This window comes from Oncorhynchus nerka, linkage group LG2, assembly GCF_034236695.1.
Source record: "Oncorhynchus nerka isolate Pitt River linkage group LG2, Oner_Uvic_2.0, whole genome shotgun sequence".
Taxonomy (NCBI): domain Eukaryota; kingdom Metazoa; phylum Chordata; class Actinopteri; order Salmoniformes; family Salmonidae; genus Oncorhynchus; species Oncorhynchus nerka.
The window spans coordinates 66,683,356-66,704,184 of NC_088397.1; the positions used below are offsets into that span (position 1 = coordinate 66,683,356).

At 42.3% G+C, this 20,829-nt stretch overlaps 1 protein-coding gene across 1 annotated transcript; it reads right to left on the minus strand.

Annotated features, from left to right (window-relative positions):
* Positions 1-14,735: 14,735 nt before the first annotated feature.
* Positions 14,736-20,163, minus strand: LOC115140107 (probable protein BRICK1). Its single transcript, XM_029678221.2, has 3 exons — positions 20,015-20,163; positions 15,484-15,566; positions 14,736-15,360 (listed from the first exon to the last, which is right to left on the minus strand). The coding sequence occupies exons 1-3, from the start codon at positions 20,130-20,132 to the stop codon at positions 15,334-15,336; spliced, it is 228 nt and encodes a 75-aa protein (XP_029534081.1). The 5' UTR covers positions 20,133-20,163; the 3' UTR covers positions 14,736-15,333.
* Between the last annotated feature and the right edge of the window lie 666 nt (positions 20,164-20,829).

The following is a 20,829-nucleotide window of genomic DNA, read 5'->3' on the forward strand; positions in this document are numbered from 1 at the left end:
AAGGTGGTGAAACAGAACAGTCATTGTCTGTTCTTTTGAGTTTTGATGTTGAGTCTTTGCCCGACAAAGTGATGTTAGGCTATATAAGTTATCCTGTACAAGATTTTGTACCGAATACATTATGTTGTTACAGGTGTCAAGCTTATGGGCTTGTTGCAGTAGTGTGTAGGAGGGAGGTTCCTAGGTGTGAGAAGTGTGCAGAAGGGCATGAGACAAAGGAATGTATAGCATTCCTGAGAGGAGTGGTGTGAGTAGTAGATCTGTACCAGTACAGAGAGATAGGTCAACAAGTGATATATATTTCAGTAAGATTGGATTTTTAGCATTTATAGCAATGGTTACCAACTGTACTGAAGGGATGGAACATAAGTCACAGAGGCAGCAGGTAGCCTAGTGGTTAGAGCGTTGGACTATTAACTGAAAGGTTGCAAGATTGAATCCCTGAGCTGACATCTGTCGTTCTGCCCCTGAACAAGGCAGTTAATCAGTCTTTTATAGTCAAGATCCACCCCCTAGTCGACATAACAAACCAGATGTTTTGAACAGGTCACAGGTGAGACTTTTTAAATGAGAAAGGAGTATCCCATAGCCAGATAGCATTCGCTATAAATTATCGTTCAGTTTGGTCCCTAAGACGAGGTTTCAATCTCGTTCCTGGCACTTCATAGCACAAAAACACCAACTCATAAAATGGCATAAATCAATTGTCAACTCCAGATACTCCCATCTCAAGTAAAATCCCTTCTTGACCACACTCCTGGACAAGCTCACTGAGGGGAGTGAGCCTCTAGGTCATACACTATCCCAGGATAAGTCCAACATCAGAGATGACATACAATGGTTCCAGACACTACCACACACATCCCCCAATGCCAAAGGAGGGAGTGACTGACGCACAGACATTGTGGAAACCAGTAATTGGTTCCCCATTAATCACACCATCCCTTCACATGGTTTAAGAATAGGTAAAGACACATTCACATATGAAGACAATGTTCCCTCCTGTCCTCTTCCCTTTCTGATATTCTGCATAGCACCAGGGACATGTAAAAGACAAGCCTGACCTCTCCCCTCTCTGGGCCCCAGGTGACTGACCCCCAGCTGAGGGAAGAAGTGCAACTGCCAACACCAGAGTCCAAAGGGATACATTCTAATAACAAGTATATCACATAAGCATATTATGCAGATAAGACATCTTAATTATCTATGTTACACAACTAATTCTGATTCTTCGGTTTTTCGAGTTGCTGTGCGTTTTGTTGCCAACCTATTTTGCTACCTGACAACTTTACGGTTTTCACTTTTTAATTACCGTTCATATATTTATTTATTTTTTCCTCAACTTTTTCACTCCGGACGCTTTATCTGGACACGATTCGTCAGGACCTCCAACAGCCGAAACTAAAGTAGTAACATTAACATGATGCCTTCTAATTGCAGCCGCTGTACTCGACTTACGGCGAGGATAGCTGTGCTGCAAGCCCAGCTTCAGACGCAATCGTTAGGCAAGGGTAATTTCAGTGTAGGAAAGGATGAAACAGCGTCTGTGCCACCAGTAAGTACAGATAGTAGTATAAATCCCCTGGCACAGTCCCCGCAGCCGGACAACTTTCTCACGGTTTCTGGAAGGAAATGCTGTAGGAACGCTCAACCGGTGTCTCCCCATTAAGCAGCGGGTCGGAGTCAGAGGCCGATTCTTCTCTGGTCTCTACTCCTCCCGTTACGGGGTCTGAGACGCCGAAGCTTCCCACCATTAGCTCTGACAAATTGAAAACTCTAGTCATTGGCGACTCCATTACCCGCAGTATTAGACTTAAAGCGAATCATCCAGCGATCATACACTGTTTACCCGGGCAGGGCTACCGACGTTAAGGCTAATCTGAAGATGGTGCTGGCTAAAGCTAAAACTGGCGAGTGTAGAGAGTATAGAGATATTGTTATCCACGTCGGCACCAACGATGTTAGGATGAAACAGTCAGAGATCACCAAGCGCAACATAGCTTCTGCGTGCATATCAGCTAGAAAGATGTGTCGGCATCGAGTAATTGTCTCTGGCCCCCTCCCAGTTAGGGGGAGTGATGAGCTCTACAGCAGAGTCTCACAACTCAATCGCTGGTTGAAAACTGTTTTCTGCCCCTCCCAAAAGATAGAATTTGTAGATAATTGGCCCTCTTTCTGGGACTCACCCACAAAAAGGACCAAGCCTGACCTGCTGAGGAGTGACGGACTCCATCCTAGCTGGAGGGGTGCTCTCATCTTATCTACCAACATAGACAGGGCTCTAACTCCTCTAGCTCCACAATGAAATAGGGTGCAGGCCAGGCAGCAGGCTGTTAGCCAGCCTGCCAGCATAGTGGAGTCTGCCACTAGCACAGTCAGTGTAGTCAGCTCAGCTATCACCATTGAGACCGTGTCTGTGCCTCGACCTAGGTTGGGCAAAACTAAACATGGCGGTGTTCGCCTTAGCAATCTCACTAGGATAAAGACCACCTCCATTCCTGTCATTACTGAAAGAGATCATGATACCTCACATCTCAAAATAGGGCTACTTAATGTTAAATCCCTTACTTCAAAGGCAATTATAGTCAATGAACTAATCACTGATCATAATCTTGATGTGATTGGCCTGACTGAAACATGGCTTAAGCCTGATGAATTTACTGTTTTAAATGAGGCCTCACCTCCTGGCTACACTAGTGACCATATCCCCGTGCATCCCGCAAAGGCGGAGGTGTTGCTAACATTTACGATAGCAAATTTCAATTTACAAAAAAAAAAATGACGTTTTCGTCTTTTGAGCTTCTAGTCATGAAATCTATGCAGCCCACTCAATCACTTTTTATAGCTACTGTTTACAGGCCTCCTGGGCCATATACAGCGTTTCTCACTGAGTTCCCTGAATTCCTATCGGACCTTGTAGTCATAGCAGATAATATTCTAATCTTTGGTGACTTTAATATTCACATGGAAAAGTCCACAGACCCACTCCAAAAGGCTTTCGGAGCCATCATCGACTCAGTGGGTTTTGTCCAACATGTCTCTGGACCCACTCACTGTCACAGTCATACGCTGGACCTAGTTTTGTCCCATGGAATAAATGTTGTGGATCTTAATGTTTTTCCTCATAATCCTGGACTATCGGACCACCATTTTATTACGTTTGCAATTGCAACAAATAATCTGCTCAGACCCCAACCAAGGAACATCAAAAGTCGTGCTATAAATTCACAGACAACACAAAGATTCCTTGATGCCCTTCCAGACTCCCTCTGCCTACCCAAGGACGCCAGAGGACAAAAATCAGTTAACCACCTAACTGAGGATCTCAATTTAACCTTGCGCAATACCCTAGATGCAGTTGCACCCCTAAAAACTAAAAAAAATTCTCACAAGAAACTAGCTCCCTGGTACACAGAAAATACCCGAGCTCTGAAGCAAGCTTCCAGAAAATTGGAACGGAAATGGCGCCACACCAAACTGGAAGTCTTCCGACTAGCTTGGAAGGACGGTACCATGCAGTACCGAAGAGCCCTTACTGCTGCTCGATCATCCTATTTTTCTAACTTAATTGAGGAAAATAAGAACAATCCGAAATTCCTTTTTGATACTGTCGCAAAGCTAACTAAAAAGCAGCATTTCCCAAGAGAGGATGACTTTCACTTTAGCAATGATAAATTCATGAACTTCTTTGAGGAAAAGATTATGATTATTAGAAAGCAAATTACGGACTCCTCTTTAAACCTGCGTATTCCTCCAAACCTCAGTTGTCCTGAGTCTGCACAACTCTGCCAGGACCTAGGATCAAGAGAGACGCTCAAGTGTTTTAGTACTATATCTCTTGACACAATGATGAAAATAATCATGGCCTCTAAACCTTCAAGCTGCATACTGGACCCTATTCCAACTAAACTACTGAAAGAGCTGCTTCCTGTGCTTGGCCCTCCTATGTTGAACATAATAAACGGCTCTCTATCCACTGGATGTGTACCAAACTCACTAAAAGTGGCAGTAATAAAGCCTCTCTTGAAAAAGCCTAACCTTGACCCAGAAAATATAAAAAACTATCGGCCTATATCGAATCTTCCATTCCTCTCAAAAATTTTAGAGAAGGCTGTTGCGCAGCAACTCACTGCCTTCCTGAAGACAAACAATGTATACGAAATGCTTCAGTCTGGTTTTAGACCCCATCATAGCACTGAGACGGCACTTGTGAAGGTGGTAAATGACATTTTAATGGCATCGGACTGAGGCTCTGCATCTGTCCTCGTGCTCCTAGACCTTAGGGCTGCTTTTGATACCATCGATCACCACATTCTTTTGGAGAGATTGGAAACCCAAATTGGTCTACACGGACATGTTCTGGCCTGGTTTAGATCTTATCTGTCGGAAAGATATCAGTTTGTCTCTGTGAATGGTTTGTCTTCTGACAAATCAACTGTAAATTTCGGTGTTCCTCAAGGTTCCGTTTTAGGACCACTATTGTTTTCACTATATATTTTACCTCTTGGGGATGTTATTCGAAAACATAATGTTAACTTTCACTGCTATGCGGATGACACACAGCTGTACATTTCAATGAAACATGGTGAAGCCCCAAAATTGCCCTCGCTAGAAGCATGTGTTTCAGACATAAGGAAGTGGATGGCTGCAAACTTTCTACTATTAAACTCGGACAAAACAGAGATGCTTGTTCTAGGTCCCAAGAAACAAAGAGATCTTCTGTTGAATCTGACAATTAATCTTAATGGTTGTACAGTCGTCTCAAATAAAACTGTGAAGGACCTCGGCGTTACTCTGGACCCTGATTTCTCTTTTGAAGAACATATCAAGACCATTTCGAGGACAGCTTTTTTCCATCTACGTAACATTGCAAAAATCAGAAACTTTCTGTCCAAAAATGATGCAGAAAAATGTATCCATGCTTTTGTCACTTCTAGGTTAGACTACTGCAATGCTCTATTTTCCGGCTACCCGGATAAAGCACTAAATAAACTTCAGTTAGTGCTAAATACGGCTGCTAGAATCCTGACTAGAACCAAAAAAATTGATCATATTACTCCAGTGCTAGCCTCTACACTGGCTTCCTGTCAAAGCAAGGGCTGATTTCAAAGTTTTACTGCTAACCTACAAAGCATTACATGGGCTTGCTCCTACCTATCTCTCTGATTTGGTCCTGCCGTACATACCTACACGTACGCTACGGTCACAAGACGCAGACCACCTAATTGTCCCTAGAATTTCTAAGCAAACAGCTGGAGGCAGGGCTTTCTCCTATAGAGCTCAATTTTTATGGAACGGTCTGCCTACCCATGTCAGAGACGCAAACTCGGTCTCAACCTTTAAGTCTTTACTGAAGACTCATCTCTTCAGTGGGTCATATGATTGAGTGTAGTCTGGCCCAGGAGTGGGAAGGTGAACGGAAAGGCTCTGGAGCAACGAACCGGGATTCTCTGCCTCTAACCCTATTACAGGGGCTGAGTCACTGGCTTACTGGGGCTCTCTCATGCCGTCCCTGGAGGGGGTGCGTCACCTGAGTGGGTTGATTCACTGTTGTGGTCATCCTGTCTGGGTTGGCACCCCCCTTGGGTTGTGCCGTGGCGGAGATCTTTGTGGGCTATACTCAGCCTTGTCTCAGGATGGTAAGTTGGTGGTTGAAGATATCCCTCTAGTGGTGTGCGGGCTGTGCTTTGGCAAAGTGGGTGGGGTTATATCCTTCCTGTTTGGCCCTGTCCGGGGGTGTCCTCGGATGGGGCCACAGTGTCTCCTGACCCCTCCTGTCTCAGCCTCCAGTATTTATGCTGCAGTAGTTTGTGTCGGGGGGCTGGGGTCAGTTTGTTATATCTGGAGTACTTCTCCTGTCCTATTCGGTGTCCTGTGTGAATCTAAGTGTGCGTTCTCTAATTCTCTCCTTCTCTCTTTCTTTCTCTCTCTCGGAGGACCTGAGCCCTAGGACTACCTGACATGATGACTCCTTGCTGTCCCCAGTCCACCTGGCCATGCTGCTGTTCCAGTTTCAACTGACCTGAGCCCTAGGACCATGCCCCAGGACTACCTGACATGATGACTCCTTGCTGTCCCCAGTCCACCTGGCCATGCTGCTGCTCCAGTTTCAACTTCCACCTGACTGTGCTGCTGCTCCAGTTTCAACTGTTCTGCCTTATTATTATTCGACCATGCTGGTCATTTATGAACATTTGAACATCTTGGCCATGTTCTGTTATAATCTCCACCCGGCACAGCCAGAAGAGGACTGGCCACCCCACATAGCCTGGTTCCTCTCTATGTTTCTTCCTAGGTTTTGGCCTTTCTAGGGAGTTTTTCCTAGCCACCGTGCTTCTACACCTGCATTGCTTGCTGTTTGGGGTTTTAGGCTGGGTTTCTGTACAGCACTTTGAGATATCAGCTGATGTACGAAGGGCTATATAAATAAATTTGATTTGATTTGATTCTTCCGCCACAGATGGTCACCTGAATCAGGGTTAGTTTGGCAGCTGGGTGAAAGAGGAGCGATTACGATAAAGGAAACCAAGTCTAGATTTAACCTTAGCCTGCAGCTTTGATATGTGCTGAGAGAACAGTGTACTGTCTAGCCATACTCCCAAGTACTTGTATGAGGTGACTACCTCAAGCTCTAAACCCTCAGAAGTAGTTATCACATAGCTAAGGGATCAACCCTACTCCTCAGCCAGAGCGTCCAGGGTGCGCTCTGAATTTAGTACGATTTTCGCAAGATGTCTAGCTAATAATTTGTTATGCTAGCAAGAGATTGCATAGCAACAGCATCAATTTCCGGTAGACAGGCAAAACGTTAGTAGGCTCAACTGTATACCGTTCATTTACAGGATACTAAAATGAACTAATAGTAAGTAGTATATACTCATGTAATATACAGTATGTTAGTATGGGGATTTGAACACAGCTACTGTCTGAAGCAGTTTGCAGAGGCAACGAACCAGGCGAGAAGCAGAGCTGCGCAGCATTGGCTGTATTTTGCCAGCGCGAGTTTCTTGATTGTTTTATTCTTTCAAGTAAAAACTACCAGAATACAGTGGCTACAGCCCTACAATCGATAAAAACATAGCCAAATACAACTGAATTGAAAATGTGCCCCATATGTCTCTTCTGTGCCTAGGCGGAAATGATTTGCTGCAGTTTATCCTCCCATCACCAGAGTAACTCATCAACACCAAAAACAACATTACAATATAACCCAACTCAGATGTAGGCTTACCTTATAAGTAAGCAATGTTATTAGACTAGTAGCCTTCTGTGTTACAGTAACGACTTAGCGAGAAGTGTGGGTCAGTGTTAAGCTATGTGTGATGTGGTGGGGGTGCTGTGTGAGTGTGTGGGGATGCTGAGAAGTGTGTCTGTGTTAGGCTGTGTGTGTTGGCGGCGGTGTATTAAGTATATCAGTTGCATAAAGTTGTATAAAAAGTTGTATTCTAATTTCTTTAATTGTTTAAAACTCTCAGTTTTGCATAAAGCATGAAAATGTGTTAATATGACCACTCTATCCTAAATTATTGGGCTTATATTACTGAAATATGTATTCCTTACTGCCTAATTTGCATATGAAGTGCTTAATTTTGATTTGCATAATGTAGCATTTTAATTTAATATTTTTTATTTGATTTGAATCCTCTATGTGTTCTACATCCGCCCTGAAAACGTCATAACAATATGACCATCCTATCTTGAGATATTGGACAAAACATGTTGAATTTAAGAATCCAGACAGGTGATTTGGTACCATTATTGGTACCATTACTGCCATTATTGCTGTCACACCAGCCTTCGCTTTGGCTCCCCCTCCTGTCCAGCTCAAGCGTTTGGCATCGCCAAACTTATAGCTGCTGCTGAACCTACTGCTGGCAAACGCCCTTCACTCATCAACCCTGGACTTGTCTCGTCATCATTACACACACCTGGTTCCAATCCCCAGTCAATCACTGTATATATACTCCCTCTGCCATTTGTCGGTCATTGTAAATGTCACTTGTTTTCCTGAGAGGAATCTCTCCTACTATTTCCTGAGTACTTTATATTTTGCACTTTGGGTTCACTCTGTGCCTTTTTATTTATGATGATATACACTGCTCAAAAAAATAAAGGGAACACTAAAATAACACATCCTAGATCTGAATGAATAAAATATTCTTATTAAATACTTTTTTCTTTACATAGTTGAATGTGCTGACAACAAAATCACATTTGGAAACCAAATTTATCAACCCATGAGGGTCTGGATTTGGAGTCACACTCAAAATTAAAGTGGAAAACCACACTACAGGCTGATCCAACTTTGATGTAATGTTCTTAAAACAAGTCAAAATGAGGCTCAGTAGTGTGTGTGGCCTCCACGTGCCTGTATGACCTCCCTACAACGCCTGGGCATGCTCCTGATGAGGTGGCAGATGGTCTCCTGAGGGATCTCCTCCCAGACCTGGACTCAAGCATCCGCCAACTCCTGGAATGTCTGTGGTGCAATGTGGCATTGGTGGATGGAGCCAGACATGATGTCGCAGATGTGCTCAATTGGATTCAGGTCTGGGGAACGGGCAGGCCAGTCCATAGCATCAATGCCTTCCTCTTGCAGGAACTACTGACACACTCCAGCCACATGAGGTCTAGCATTGTCTTGCATTAGGAGGAACCCAGGGCCAACCGCACCAGCATATGGTCTCACAAGGGGTCTGAGGATCTCATCTCGGTACCTAATGGCAGTCAGGCTACCTCTGGCGAGCACATGGAGGGCTGTGCAGCCCCCCAAAGAAATGCCACCCCACACCATGACTGACCCACCGCCAAACCGGTCATGCTGGAGGATGTTGCAGACGGCAGAACGTTCTCCACGGCGTCTCCAGACTCTGTCACGTCTGTCACATGTGCTCAGTGTGAACCTGCTTTCATCTGTGAAGAGCACAGGGCGCCAGTGGCGAATTTGCCAATCTTGGTGTTCTCTGGCAAATGCCAAACATCCTGCACAGTGTTGGGCTGTAAGCATAACCCCCACCTGTGGACGTCGGGCCCTCATACCACCCTCATGGAGTCTGTTTCTGACCGTTTGAGCAGACACATGCACATTTGTGGCTTGCTGGAGGTAATTTTGCAGGGCTCTGGCAGTGCTCCTCCTGCTCCTCCTTGCACAAAGGAGGAGGTAGCGGTCCTGCTGCTGGGTTGTTGCCCTCCTACGACCTCCTCCACGTCTCCTGATGTACTGGACTGTCTCCTGGTAGCGCCTCCATGCTCTGGACACTACGCTGACAGACACAGCAAACCTTCTTGCCACAGCTCACATTGATGTGCCATCCTGGATGAGCTGCACTACCTGAGCCACTTGTGTGGGTTGTAGACTCCGTCTCATACCACTAGAGTGAAAGCACCGCCAGCATTCAAAAGTGACCAACACATCAGCCAGGAAGCATAGGAACTGAGAAGTGGTCTGTGGTCACCACCTGCAGAACCACTCCTTTATTGGGGGTGTCTTGCTAATTGCCTATAATTTCTACCTGTTGTCTATTCCATTTGCACAACAGCATGTGAAATTTATTGTCAATCAGTGTTGCTTCCTAAGTGGACAGTTTGATTTCACAGAAGTGTGATTGACTTGGAGTTACATTGTGTTGTTTAAGTGTTACCTTTATTTTTTTGAGCAGTGTATTTTGAGCACAACAGCATTTGGTTTTCGTCCCGCTTTGTTCTATGGTGCTTAAATAAATTCAGTAGTTCTAAACCTGCGACATAGGCAGGTTTCCATTGACCCAGTTATATTCGACAAAACCAATGTAGCAATTAATATATATTTTTTCACATGTGTAATGAAAATGGCAGGGGTGGATTTGACTTTTGTTAAACTTTCTTTATTGCGAGAAATTATGATGTAACCTGTATTTTTTTAAAGAAATTATAATTGCCGAATCATTTTGAAGGTACGTGATGTCATCACTTAACCATAAAGCGCCACTCCACATTTAATTCTAAATGCCAACTCTGCTTGCAAAGTAATTTTCAACTATAACAATTGCTTCTTTCAGGACAAGGATTGTCTTGACTTTCAAGAATGCCTTAACTGCTTCGCCTTGCTTTTCTGTTTGGCTGGCAAGTTTCACCATTCAATTATTTCAGATCTACAGGAGTGAAAGTTTCACCATGGCACGGACCATGGCGATATTTTGCCACACGTGAGAATTATTATAATAGGGTCAAATATTAGTCAATTATTGCATTCTATCCATGCAGGCTTTCATGGGCTACCTGAGACATGAAATGGATGCAGTGCCTTCAGAAAGTATTCACAGCACTTGATTTATTCCACATTTTGTGACACAGCCTGAATTCAAAATGGATTCCATATATTTTTTCTCTCTCACCCATCTACATACAACATGTTTTCAGAAGTGTTTGCTCATATATTGAAAATGAAATACAGAAATATCACATTTACATAAGTATTCACACCCCTCGGTCAATACATGTTAGAATCATCTTTGGCAGCGAGTACAGCTGTGATTCTTTCTGAGTAAGTCTCTAAATATTGCACACCTGGGTTGTGCAATATTTGCACGTTGTTCTTTCTACAATTCTTCAAGCTCTGTGAAGATGGTTGTTGATCATTGCTAGACAGACATTTCCAAATCTTGCCATAGATTTTCAAGACGATTTAAGTCAAAACTGTAGCTAGGCCTCTCAGCAACATTCAATGTCATCTTGTTAAGCAACTCCAGTGTATATTTGGCCTTGTGTTTTAGGTTATTGTCCTGCTGAAAGGTGAATTTGTCTCCCAGTGTGTATTGGAAAGCACTAAGCAGACTGAACCAGGTTTTCCTCTAAGATTTTGCCTGTACTTAGCTCTATTCGGTTCATTTTATCCTAAGAAAAACTCCCTAGTTCTTGCCGATGACAAGCATACCCACAACATGGTGCAGACACCACCAAGCTTGAAAATATGAAGACTGGTACTCAGTGATGTGTCGTTGTGTTGGATTTGCCCCAAACATAACACTTTGTATTCAGGACCTAAAGTTAATATCTTAACCACATTTTTTGCAGTTTTACTTTAGTGCCTTATTGTAAACAGGATGTATGTTTTGGAATATTTTTTATTTTGTATAGGTTTCCTTCTTTTCACTCTGTCATGTAGGTTAGTTTTGTGGAGTAACTACAATGTTGGTGATCCATCCTCAGCTTTCTCCTATCACAGCCATTAAACTCTGTAACTGTTTTAAAGTCGGCCTCCCGAGTGGCAAAGTTGTCTTAGGCACTGCATCGCAGTTGCTAGCCTTGCCACTAGGGATCCTTGTTCGAGTCCAGGCTCGGTCGCAGCCGGCCGCGACCGGGAGACTCATGAGGAGGCTGGGCATGCACGCTGACATGGTCGACAGGTGTACAGTGTTTCCTCCGACACATTGGTGTGGCTGGCTTCCGGGTTAAGCGGGCATTGTGTGAAGAAGCAGTGTGGCTTGGTTAGGTCGTGTTTGCATGGAAACCAACCTTTCAGGTTTATCCAAGTTGGATAAAAAAAAATGTCAGGACAGGCCAGGTGGCAACAGCAAATGTGTCAATAAACTTCCCAAATGTCTACAAAAACATGCTAGACAAGGTGGGATCTTTTAGACAAGGTGGGATCTGTACAGTTAATTATGCGGTGAAAAAGCTTGTATGTGCAAATATTGATATAATAACCAAGTCAATTTGGAGCCACGCGATATTATGTAGACCTGCCACTACAACTCGGGAAAGCATGCCGTTTTTTAGGCTACGGATGAAATTCACAGGGTCGTGAAATTGCACGCCATTAGCTTGATGCTCCTTTCCAATAAATATCGAGGGTCTTATTTCTGGTCACATGATGATCGATGCTTGACTGAGCTTTTTTTAATGTATTTTTTTACATTTGACATTTTTAACAACAAATCAATACAGAAAGTACATGAGGGAACACAAGTATATACAGATTTGATAGATTATATACAATGGACAATCGAGCTAGGGGGTTGTTAGTAGAGTATTTAACTGTCTTAAAATACAGTTACATTTATTTTTGTAGGGTAAGAAAATTTGTTTTTTTGTTTGTAAATTTACATTTGTGTATATGAAATTTGGCCAAAAGAATAATGAAATGAATTACATAAAAATGTTTCAGCTTATTTCTATCGTATGTAAAGACTCCAAGCAGTACATCTCCACAATAGTGTAACATTTTCATAAATGTGTTCAATTATAAATCTACTGATGTCTTGCCACAGTTTTCTTACATGAATACAATGCCAAAAAAGATGCAACACTGTTTCTGGGTGGTCATTACAAAAGGAGCAATTTGAGTTGATGTTTTCCTTAAACTTCTTCATATAGTGGTTGGCAGGATAATATTTATGAATAATTTTAAAGGAAAACAACAGATGTTATCAATAAATCCATTCCAATAAGGCATGACATAAGGTATAGATACAACATCCTGCTGAAACAAGGTTCGAATCGCTCTGTTGTTGAATGGACCAAAAGAGAAACAAATCTTTCCTACTGATGAGTCAACAGGGTAAATAGAAGGTAGGCTCTGAGGGTCAGGTCTTGACACGTTCCTGAATAACAGAGCAACACCTGAGGGAATGGCATCTAAAACAATTGCAAAATCTTTAGGTGTTATTTAGGTGTTACAGTGACCTTGTAAAGTGATAAGAATTCCTTATAACTGAGTAAAACACCCTCTGCATTTACCAGTTGGCTCACCAATAGGATATTATTTCGGAACCAATATTCTAAAAACAAAGAAGTATTTTTATATAATATATACCGATTATTCCATATATAATATCTGTGTGGAGAAAAATTGTGTTTATAAATTAAGGACCAGAACAAGAGAACCTGCCGATGAAAGGCAGAAAGTTTCACTGGAATTTTGTCAATATTATAATTGCAAAACAACATGAAGTTAAGGCCACCAAAAGTAGAGAAGACATGATGAGGAATACAATTCCAGATAGAAGTGGGTCTTCTTAGGAATTGTTTTATCCAATTGATCTTAAAAGTATTATTTAAAGTAGTAAAGTCCAGAAGATTCAGTCCACTATTCTCATAAGTGTTCATTACAACAGTTTTCCTAATGTAATGGGTACGGTTTGGTTTCTCCACAGAAAGTTGAAAAGCATCTGGTCTATCTCCTTGTTTATTTTACCGTCACGATTTAAAGATAGAGCACCATATGTTAGTCTAGAGATACCTTCAGCCTTGGTTATTAGGGGACTCTACCTTTTAAAGATAAGTCCCTCTGTAGCCATTGATTTAGCTTCTGGGTATTTTTAATAAGAGGGTTAAAATTATATAAGCCTCTAGACTTTTGACCCTTTGTAATTGTAATGATGCTTGGCTGAGTTGTCGCCTAGAGCGCCAACCTGGTTGCAAGCACACATGCCAATACCAGAGTAGGCACATTCGCTATACAACGCAACATTTTATGACGAAACTATAAATTGAGTTGAAAATGTGCTGAAAACCAATTTAACTTGTATTTTTTATTCAGTACTTGGGAATGTAACAGCAAAGGTTATTTTTCATGTGCACATCATTACGCACAGCCTTGTATCCTCAATGAGTCAATTTGATAGAAATCTCTGGGGAGATTTAAAAAAATATATATATGGATTTCAGAATATTTCAGGTGAAAATCTGTAGCCAATTGGATGGAAACCTAATGATTTTTTTTTCTACACAGAATATAATTAAAAATGATTGCCTGATGAATACCTTTCTGATGCATTTTAGCACAGGAGGCTGGTGAGGGGAGAACTGCTCACAATAATGGCCAGAATGGAGCTTGTGCTTGATGTATTTGATACCACTCCACTAATTCCGCTCTAGTGATTAGCACAATCCTGTTCTCCCTAATTAAGTTGCCACCAACCTGTGTATTTCAGTCACTTCAAACCATGTTTCCTTCAGATTGAAATACTATCAAAAGTACTATCAGGCTGATTTGTAAGACTGTCATAGTCCCAATTAAAAAAGTAAACATGGGCCTTTGATTACATGAACATTTTTACATGGTGGGGTCACAACTTTTTTTTTATCAAAGCGGGGTCGCAGGCCAATAAAGTTTGGAAACCCCTGACTTACCAGTTAAAAAGTATTGCTAACGGCCTGGCTTCCGTAGCCTGCTTTATAACACTAACAATTAAAATAGCTTAGAATATTTCCCTCTGCTTCCTTCTTTAGTTTTGGGCCGGCATACAGCTAAAGTCGTTAGCCATGTTGTGATTCCCAAGAAATGTTTTCTTTATGTGGATTCTAGAATATATATTCACATGAAACTGTCGCCAATTGGATGGAAACCTAGCTCCACAAATCACTAGCCAGTATTGCTTTTTTCCTGATGTTTTTGAGACAATCAACACAAAATGTGCATCTTAAGAGTGCAACGTGCACCTAATGTTGTGTCAAATATTGCTATCCTTCTGTGGTCCAATGATATTTGGTGAATTGACTGGGACACTTTCTGACACTCAAAATCATTTTGATCAAAATAGATGTTAATCAGTCCCTGTGGCAAATGTATGGCGGAGGGCAGCAACCAGAGGCTATATTGGCAGATGTTATGTGTATGGACTAACTATGAGAAAAGACAAGTCTTGATTCTACACAGCTTATACTATATTCCGGTAGCCCCTTCAACCAGACATCTATGAATGCTACCCTTGAGCCAAACACTCTCAAGCCACTATGTCAAAAACATGGACAACTTACTTTTAAACAGTTTATTACAATTCGTTTGAACAATGAGGGAAAACACAATAACAACAAGTGAAAGACATAAGTAGAATGACCACAGTTAAAAGAGCTGACGACTCATTTTGGCACTCCCTCTTCCTGTGGCTCAAATGATCCTGGCTCAGCCAAAGTGGAAGGATATTTCTGCAATGCATATTCTTTAAAATCTCCATAGGGTTGGGTACACTCCTTCACATAATCACTTTAGAATTAACCTTATAAAATAAACTTTCCCCTATTAGGATGTCCTTAACTAGTTTTGATTTGCACAAATACATTATGTTAGTCCGTGATCAAATAAATGCGATGCAGAGCTAGTGTGCAAAGTTTAAGATAGCATTAAAGAGTCAATCGATTGTAACATTGTGGGAGATGCTGTGGTATTATAGTCACCCTCCAGCAGCCAAATACACACAGTGTGACGTGTCTTTTGTGGTCCCACAGACCAAATACAAAATTGTAAAAATACATAGCTAGTTCAAAAAAAAAGGACAAACATGGAAATGGTCACAAATGTAGTTTGCAACCCTCAGCCAAACTACAACACCCAGTCCAGCATACCATCTTGGTTTAGGTCAATGTCTCTCCTTTTGTGACCTAAACAGAAAAAGAGGTTTAGAGAACACATTATGATGACATCCAGTACTGTACAGGCAAAACAAACTGGAAACATTTCATGTATTTACAACGTAGAATTTGAGCGGCAATTCTGACACTTACCCTTGCTTCAATGTACTCAATTCTCCGCTCTAACGCTGTCAGCTTTTCGTTCAGGGTGGCCAAACGAGACCGGCAGGACATATCTAAAGCAAAGGAAATATATGTTCCACATATTTTCATTTCTGATCACATCAATGTTACTCTTAAGAAAATATGGTTAATTGACTTTGAATAAAATTGCATCAATATCATAGGTTATGAAGTTAATGCACATGTTCATAATCTCCCAAAAGACAATGCACATGTTCATAATCTCCCAACTGTAGGCTAACTATTGCACTGTAGTTCAATAATGCAATTAATTTGTCTCAATTGACAGTATGCATGGAACAGGTAGGTACCAAAGTACAGAGGCTAGCTAGAGGCTAAAAAAAGTACATTGAGGCTATTGTAAACGTGTTCAAGCTAATCAAATCAAAGTTTATTTATGATACAGAAGGGTAAACTGCACAATACAATGAAATGCCTATTCGCAATTAAAGCGCTCTCCTCAAACAGTGCAATGCTACTTGTATTTACATTAGGCTACAGCCTACAAATAACTATACCACGTAGTCAAAGCCCGTAACCAACAATTCCGTTAAGAAAATACCTAATAAAAAGCAAAAAGTAAGAGAATAATAACACAATTAAAGAGCAGCAGTAAATAACAATAGCGGACCTATAAACAGGGGGTACCGGTACAGAGTCAATGTGCGGGGGCACCGGTGTCGAGGTAATTTGTACATGAAGGTAGAGTTATTAAAGTGACTATGCATAGATAATAACAGAGAGTAGCAGCATTGTAGAAGAGGGGAGGGGGTGGGCAATGCAAATAGTCTGGGTAGCCAATTGATTAGCTGTTCAGGAGTCTTATGGCTTGGGGGTAGAAGCTGTTTAGAAGCCTCTTGGACTTAGACTTGGCCCTCTGGTACCGCTTGCCATGCGGTAGCAGAGAGAACAGTCTATGACTAGGGTGGCTGGAGACTTTGACAATTTTTAGGGCCTTCCTCTGACACCGCCTGGTATAAATGCAAGTAAAACTAAATGCATGCTCTTCAATCGATCGCTGCCCACACCTGCCCGCCCGTCCAGCATCACTACTCTGGACAGTTCTGACTTAGAACATGTGGACAACTACAAATACCTAGGTGTCTGGTTAGAATGTAAACTCTCCTTCCAGACTCACATTAAGCATCTCCAATCCAAAATTAAATCTAGAATCGGCTTCCTATTTCGCAACAAAGCATCCTTCACTAATGCTGCCAAACATACCCCCGTAAAACTGACTATCCTATCGATCATTGACTTTGGTGATGTCATTCACAAAATAGCCTCCAACACTACTCAGCAAATTGGATGTAGTCAATCACAGTGCCATCCGTTTTGTCACCAAAGCTCCATATACTACCCACTTGATCCCGTTGAAGGAGAGGTTGTTGTCCTTACACCACATGGTCAGGTCTCTGACCTCCTCCCTATAGGCGGTCTCATCGTTGTCTGTGATCAGGCCTACCACTGTTGTGTCATCAGCCAATGCAATGGTGGTGCTGGAGTTGTGCCTGGCAGTGCAGTCAAGAGTGAACAGGGAGTACAGGAGTACAGGGACTGAGCACGCACCCCTGAGAGGCCCCCGTGTTGAGGATCAGCGTTGCGGATGTGCTGCTACCTACCATTACCACCTGGGGGCAACCCATCAGGAAGTTCAGGATCCAGTTACAGAGGGAGGTGTTTAGTCCCAGGGTTCTTAGCTTAGTGATGAGCTTTTAGGGCACTATGGTGTTGAACGCTGAGTTGTAGTAAATTAATAGCATTCTCACATAGGTGTTCCTTTTGTCCAGGTGGGAAAGGGCAGTGTGGAGTGCAATAGAGATTGCATCATCTGTGGATCTGTTGGGGCGGTATGCAAATTGGAGTGGGTCCAGAGTGTCTGGGATGATGGTGTTGATGTGAGCCATGACCAGCATTTCAAAGCACTTCATGGCTACAGACGTGAGTGCTACGGGTCAGTAGTCATTTAGGTAGGATACCTTAGTGTTCATGGGCACAGGGACTATGTTGGTCTGCTTGGAACATGTTGATATTACATACTCGGACAGGGAGAGGTTGAAAATGTTAGGTGAAGACACTTGCCAGTTGGTCAGCACATGCTCGCAGTACACATCCTAGTAATCCGTCCTTCCTGCGGCCTTGTGAATATTGAACTGTTTAAATTGCCTTACATCGGATGCAGAGAGCGTGATCACACAGTCGTCCAGAACAGTTGATGCTCTCAAGCATGTTTCAATGTTACTTGCCTCGAAGCGAGCATAGAAGTAGTTTAGCTCGTCTGGTAGGCTCATGTCACTGGGAAGCTCTCGGCTGTGATTTCCTTTGTAGTCTGTAATAGTTTGCAAGCCCTGCCACATCCGACGAGCATCAGGTGTAGTACGATTCGATCTTAGTCCTGTATTGACGCTTTGCTTGTTTGATGGTTCGTTGGAGGGCATAGCGGGATTTCGTATAAGCTTCCCGCTCCTTGAAAGCGGCAGCTCTACCCTTTAGCTCAGTGCTAATGTTGCCTGTAATCCATGGCTTCTGGTTGGGGTATGTACGTACGGTCACTGTGGGGACGACGTCCTCGATGCACTTATTGATAAAGCCAGTGACTGATGTGGTGTACTCCTCAATGCCATCGGAAGAATCCCGGAACATATTCCAGTCTGAGCCGATAAGGCGGCAGCCAACCCCTCCGGCTCCAACTTCCATAAAGAAGTCGTAAGCCTATTAGGCTATACTGCAACAACAACAAAATAATCATGAACTGGCCGAATGGCAGAGCTATGATTCAGCCATGCTTCAGCACCACAAGTTGGTTCAACTTCTCTAACATCATTGCTCGATCCTAGCGCTGTCCTTTCAGAACCACGAAGGGCGCTCCGATAGTTTAAAATAACACTCAAGATATGTTGCCTATGCCTAATAGTCCTACTCATCACTTATTATTACAAATAAAATATTATTACTTCTCACAATTGTGTTAGATCAAAGCTGAAGCAGTGTCTCGCAAGATCACATAACGATTATTTCATATTTAACATAACCGAATATAACAGCATAGTTACTAAAAAAAAAAATGTATAGTGAGATTTTATGATTTTTATTTAACTGGGCAAGTTCATTAAGAACAAATTCTTATTTACAATTGACGGACTACCCCGGGCCAATTGTGCGCCCAATCACGGGCGGTTGTGCCTGGATTCAAACCAGGGACTGTAGTGACTCTAATTGCACTGAGATGCACCCGGGAGCCCTAATGGTTAGATGAAGCTGAATAGTCACATTTTCTCATGCTCCAAAACACAACAGAGGGCGCCACTAAGCAGGATATATGCTTTGATTGAAAGAAAATACAAGAAAAGCTAATAGTTAACACCAACTGTGCTAATTTGCTCACAAAACAGTAATTCAAGAAGATCGAAATGTGTAGGCTATTCCCATTAAAATAATTGAGATCAATCAAATGATTGAAAGTGCATCTGCATGCCACTGGTAAAATTGAAAGAATTATCAGCAATGGCCTATTTTGAAATTAACTTGGTGTTTGGGGGTATTACATTTTTTAAAACTGTGTGGACATAGGCAGACGTTGCAATCTTATGCATATTCTATAACAGGGCTCCCCAATCTGTTCCTGGAGGGCTACCATCCTGCAGGTTTTCATTCCATCCCTAATCTAGCTCACATGATTCTAATAATTAGCTGGTTTATAAAATGCATCAGGTTAGTTACAACTGGGGATGGAGTAAAAACCTACTGGAGGGTAGATCTCCAGGAACAGGGTTGAAGAGCCCTGTTCTATAATGATAGGTTTACTCAATACATTATATCTGTCGGTACAAAATATTATGTACCGCCAATGTCAAGAGCTGTTGTAGTCTTCCGACCTGCACGGATGCATGTACATTTAAGATTGAAAGTACATACCGGCCTTAACGGGAGTAAATGGAGATAGTAGCTAAGTGATGCTCATTTGGTGAGTAAGGAAAGTATTTTGACTTCAACGCTTGCGGAGCTTCCTGGCCGTAGACGAGACACGTCATATACTCATCGTCGGCATCGCACAGATACACCCCTCCTTAATAATGCAAGTTCACACTCGTTGCAAACTGGTGCTAGCTATCCATTTTAGAAAACACAGATACAAAATCAGTGTTGGCTCACTTCATCTTATACTAAGTTTATACTACATGTATTTACAAAATAAACATTACGTGTATCGAGTTCAGTCCAATCTCATCGCAATTAGATAGCAAGCGCAGTGAACCTGTTTCATCGATTGCGCGATAAAGTAAACGTAGCCATAACATTGCAAGTATAATTCTTAACCCGTGTTATACATATTAGTAAGAGAGTTGTACGGCAGGTATATTATATTATTGCTGTCTTGGATGGAAACCAACTAACGTACTACGTTAGCCAAGAAGACCAGCAGGGCTGGAAGTAGGTTAGGCCTTCACATTGACAGCCTTTTTGTTGCTGTTGCCAAGTCATCTAGCTACTGAGTACTTACCGAAGGAATTTAGAAAATCTGCTATTTTCTTGATACTGCTCGTGATAACCTCAATGTATTCTCGATTTGCCCAGTCTTGGTGAATCTCCCTCTGCACAGGATCTTCTTGACCGGCCATTTTCTCTGTTTTGAGGAAGCTGTGTTAGCGCTAGCTACCAGCAGGTAGCGACAGTTCCCTGAAAAGTGAACTACTTCTTTGGTGGGATTTATCGACATCCAACTTTATGGTGCATTACCGCTGCCTACTGTATTGGAGGTTGGGCCAGAGACTGGGAGAAACTAAATCCTACCTGCCTGCCCCGTTTCTCTTAAAATATAACAAACTATTTGAGACTATCTAATGACGTTCAACTCAATATACCCTTTAAACGAATGTAATGTATCCCCTTCATATTAGATATATGCATACTGCCCACACTATCAATACATGCTCCACTGTCTGTTTCCTGGCAATAATTACAATTTCCTATTGGATGCTTTCTTATCACATTTCAAGTATTATTTAACCGTTTGTGTCCCACCCTTAATCTTGTAAATAGCCTCCTCTTCTGTCCCTTCCTGCAATCTTTCCTGTCTTTCCCCTGTACTTGAAATAAATGCCTGCCCTTAGTATCTCTCTTCTGCTGCTCCTGCCATCTCTGCACCATGACTGTCCATATCAGACTGTTTGCCTCTGCCTTGCTAATTGAAGCAACAACATCAACATCCCCACTACTAAGCGCTTGTTTAGCCAGTACATCAACTGCCTCATTCCCCTCCACATGGGCTAGGACCCAAGTAAATCCTATCTGTATACCCATCTGTCTAATCCTGCC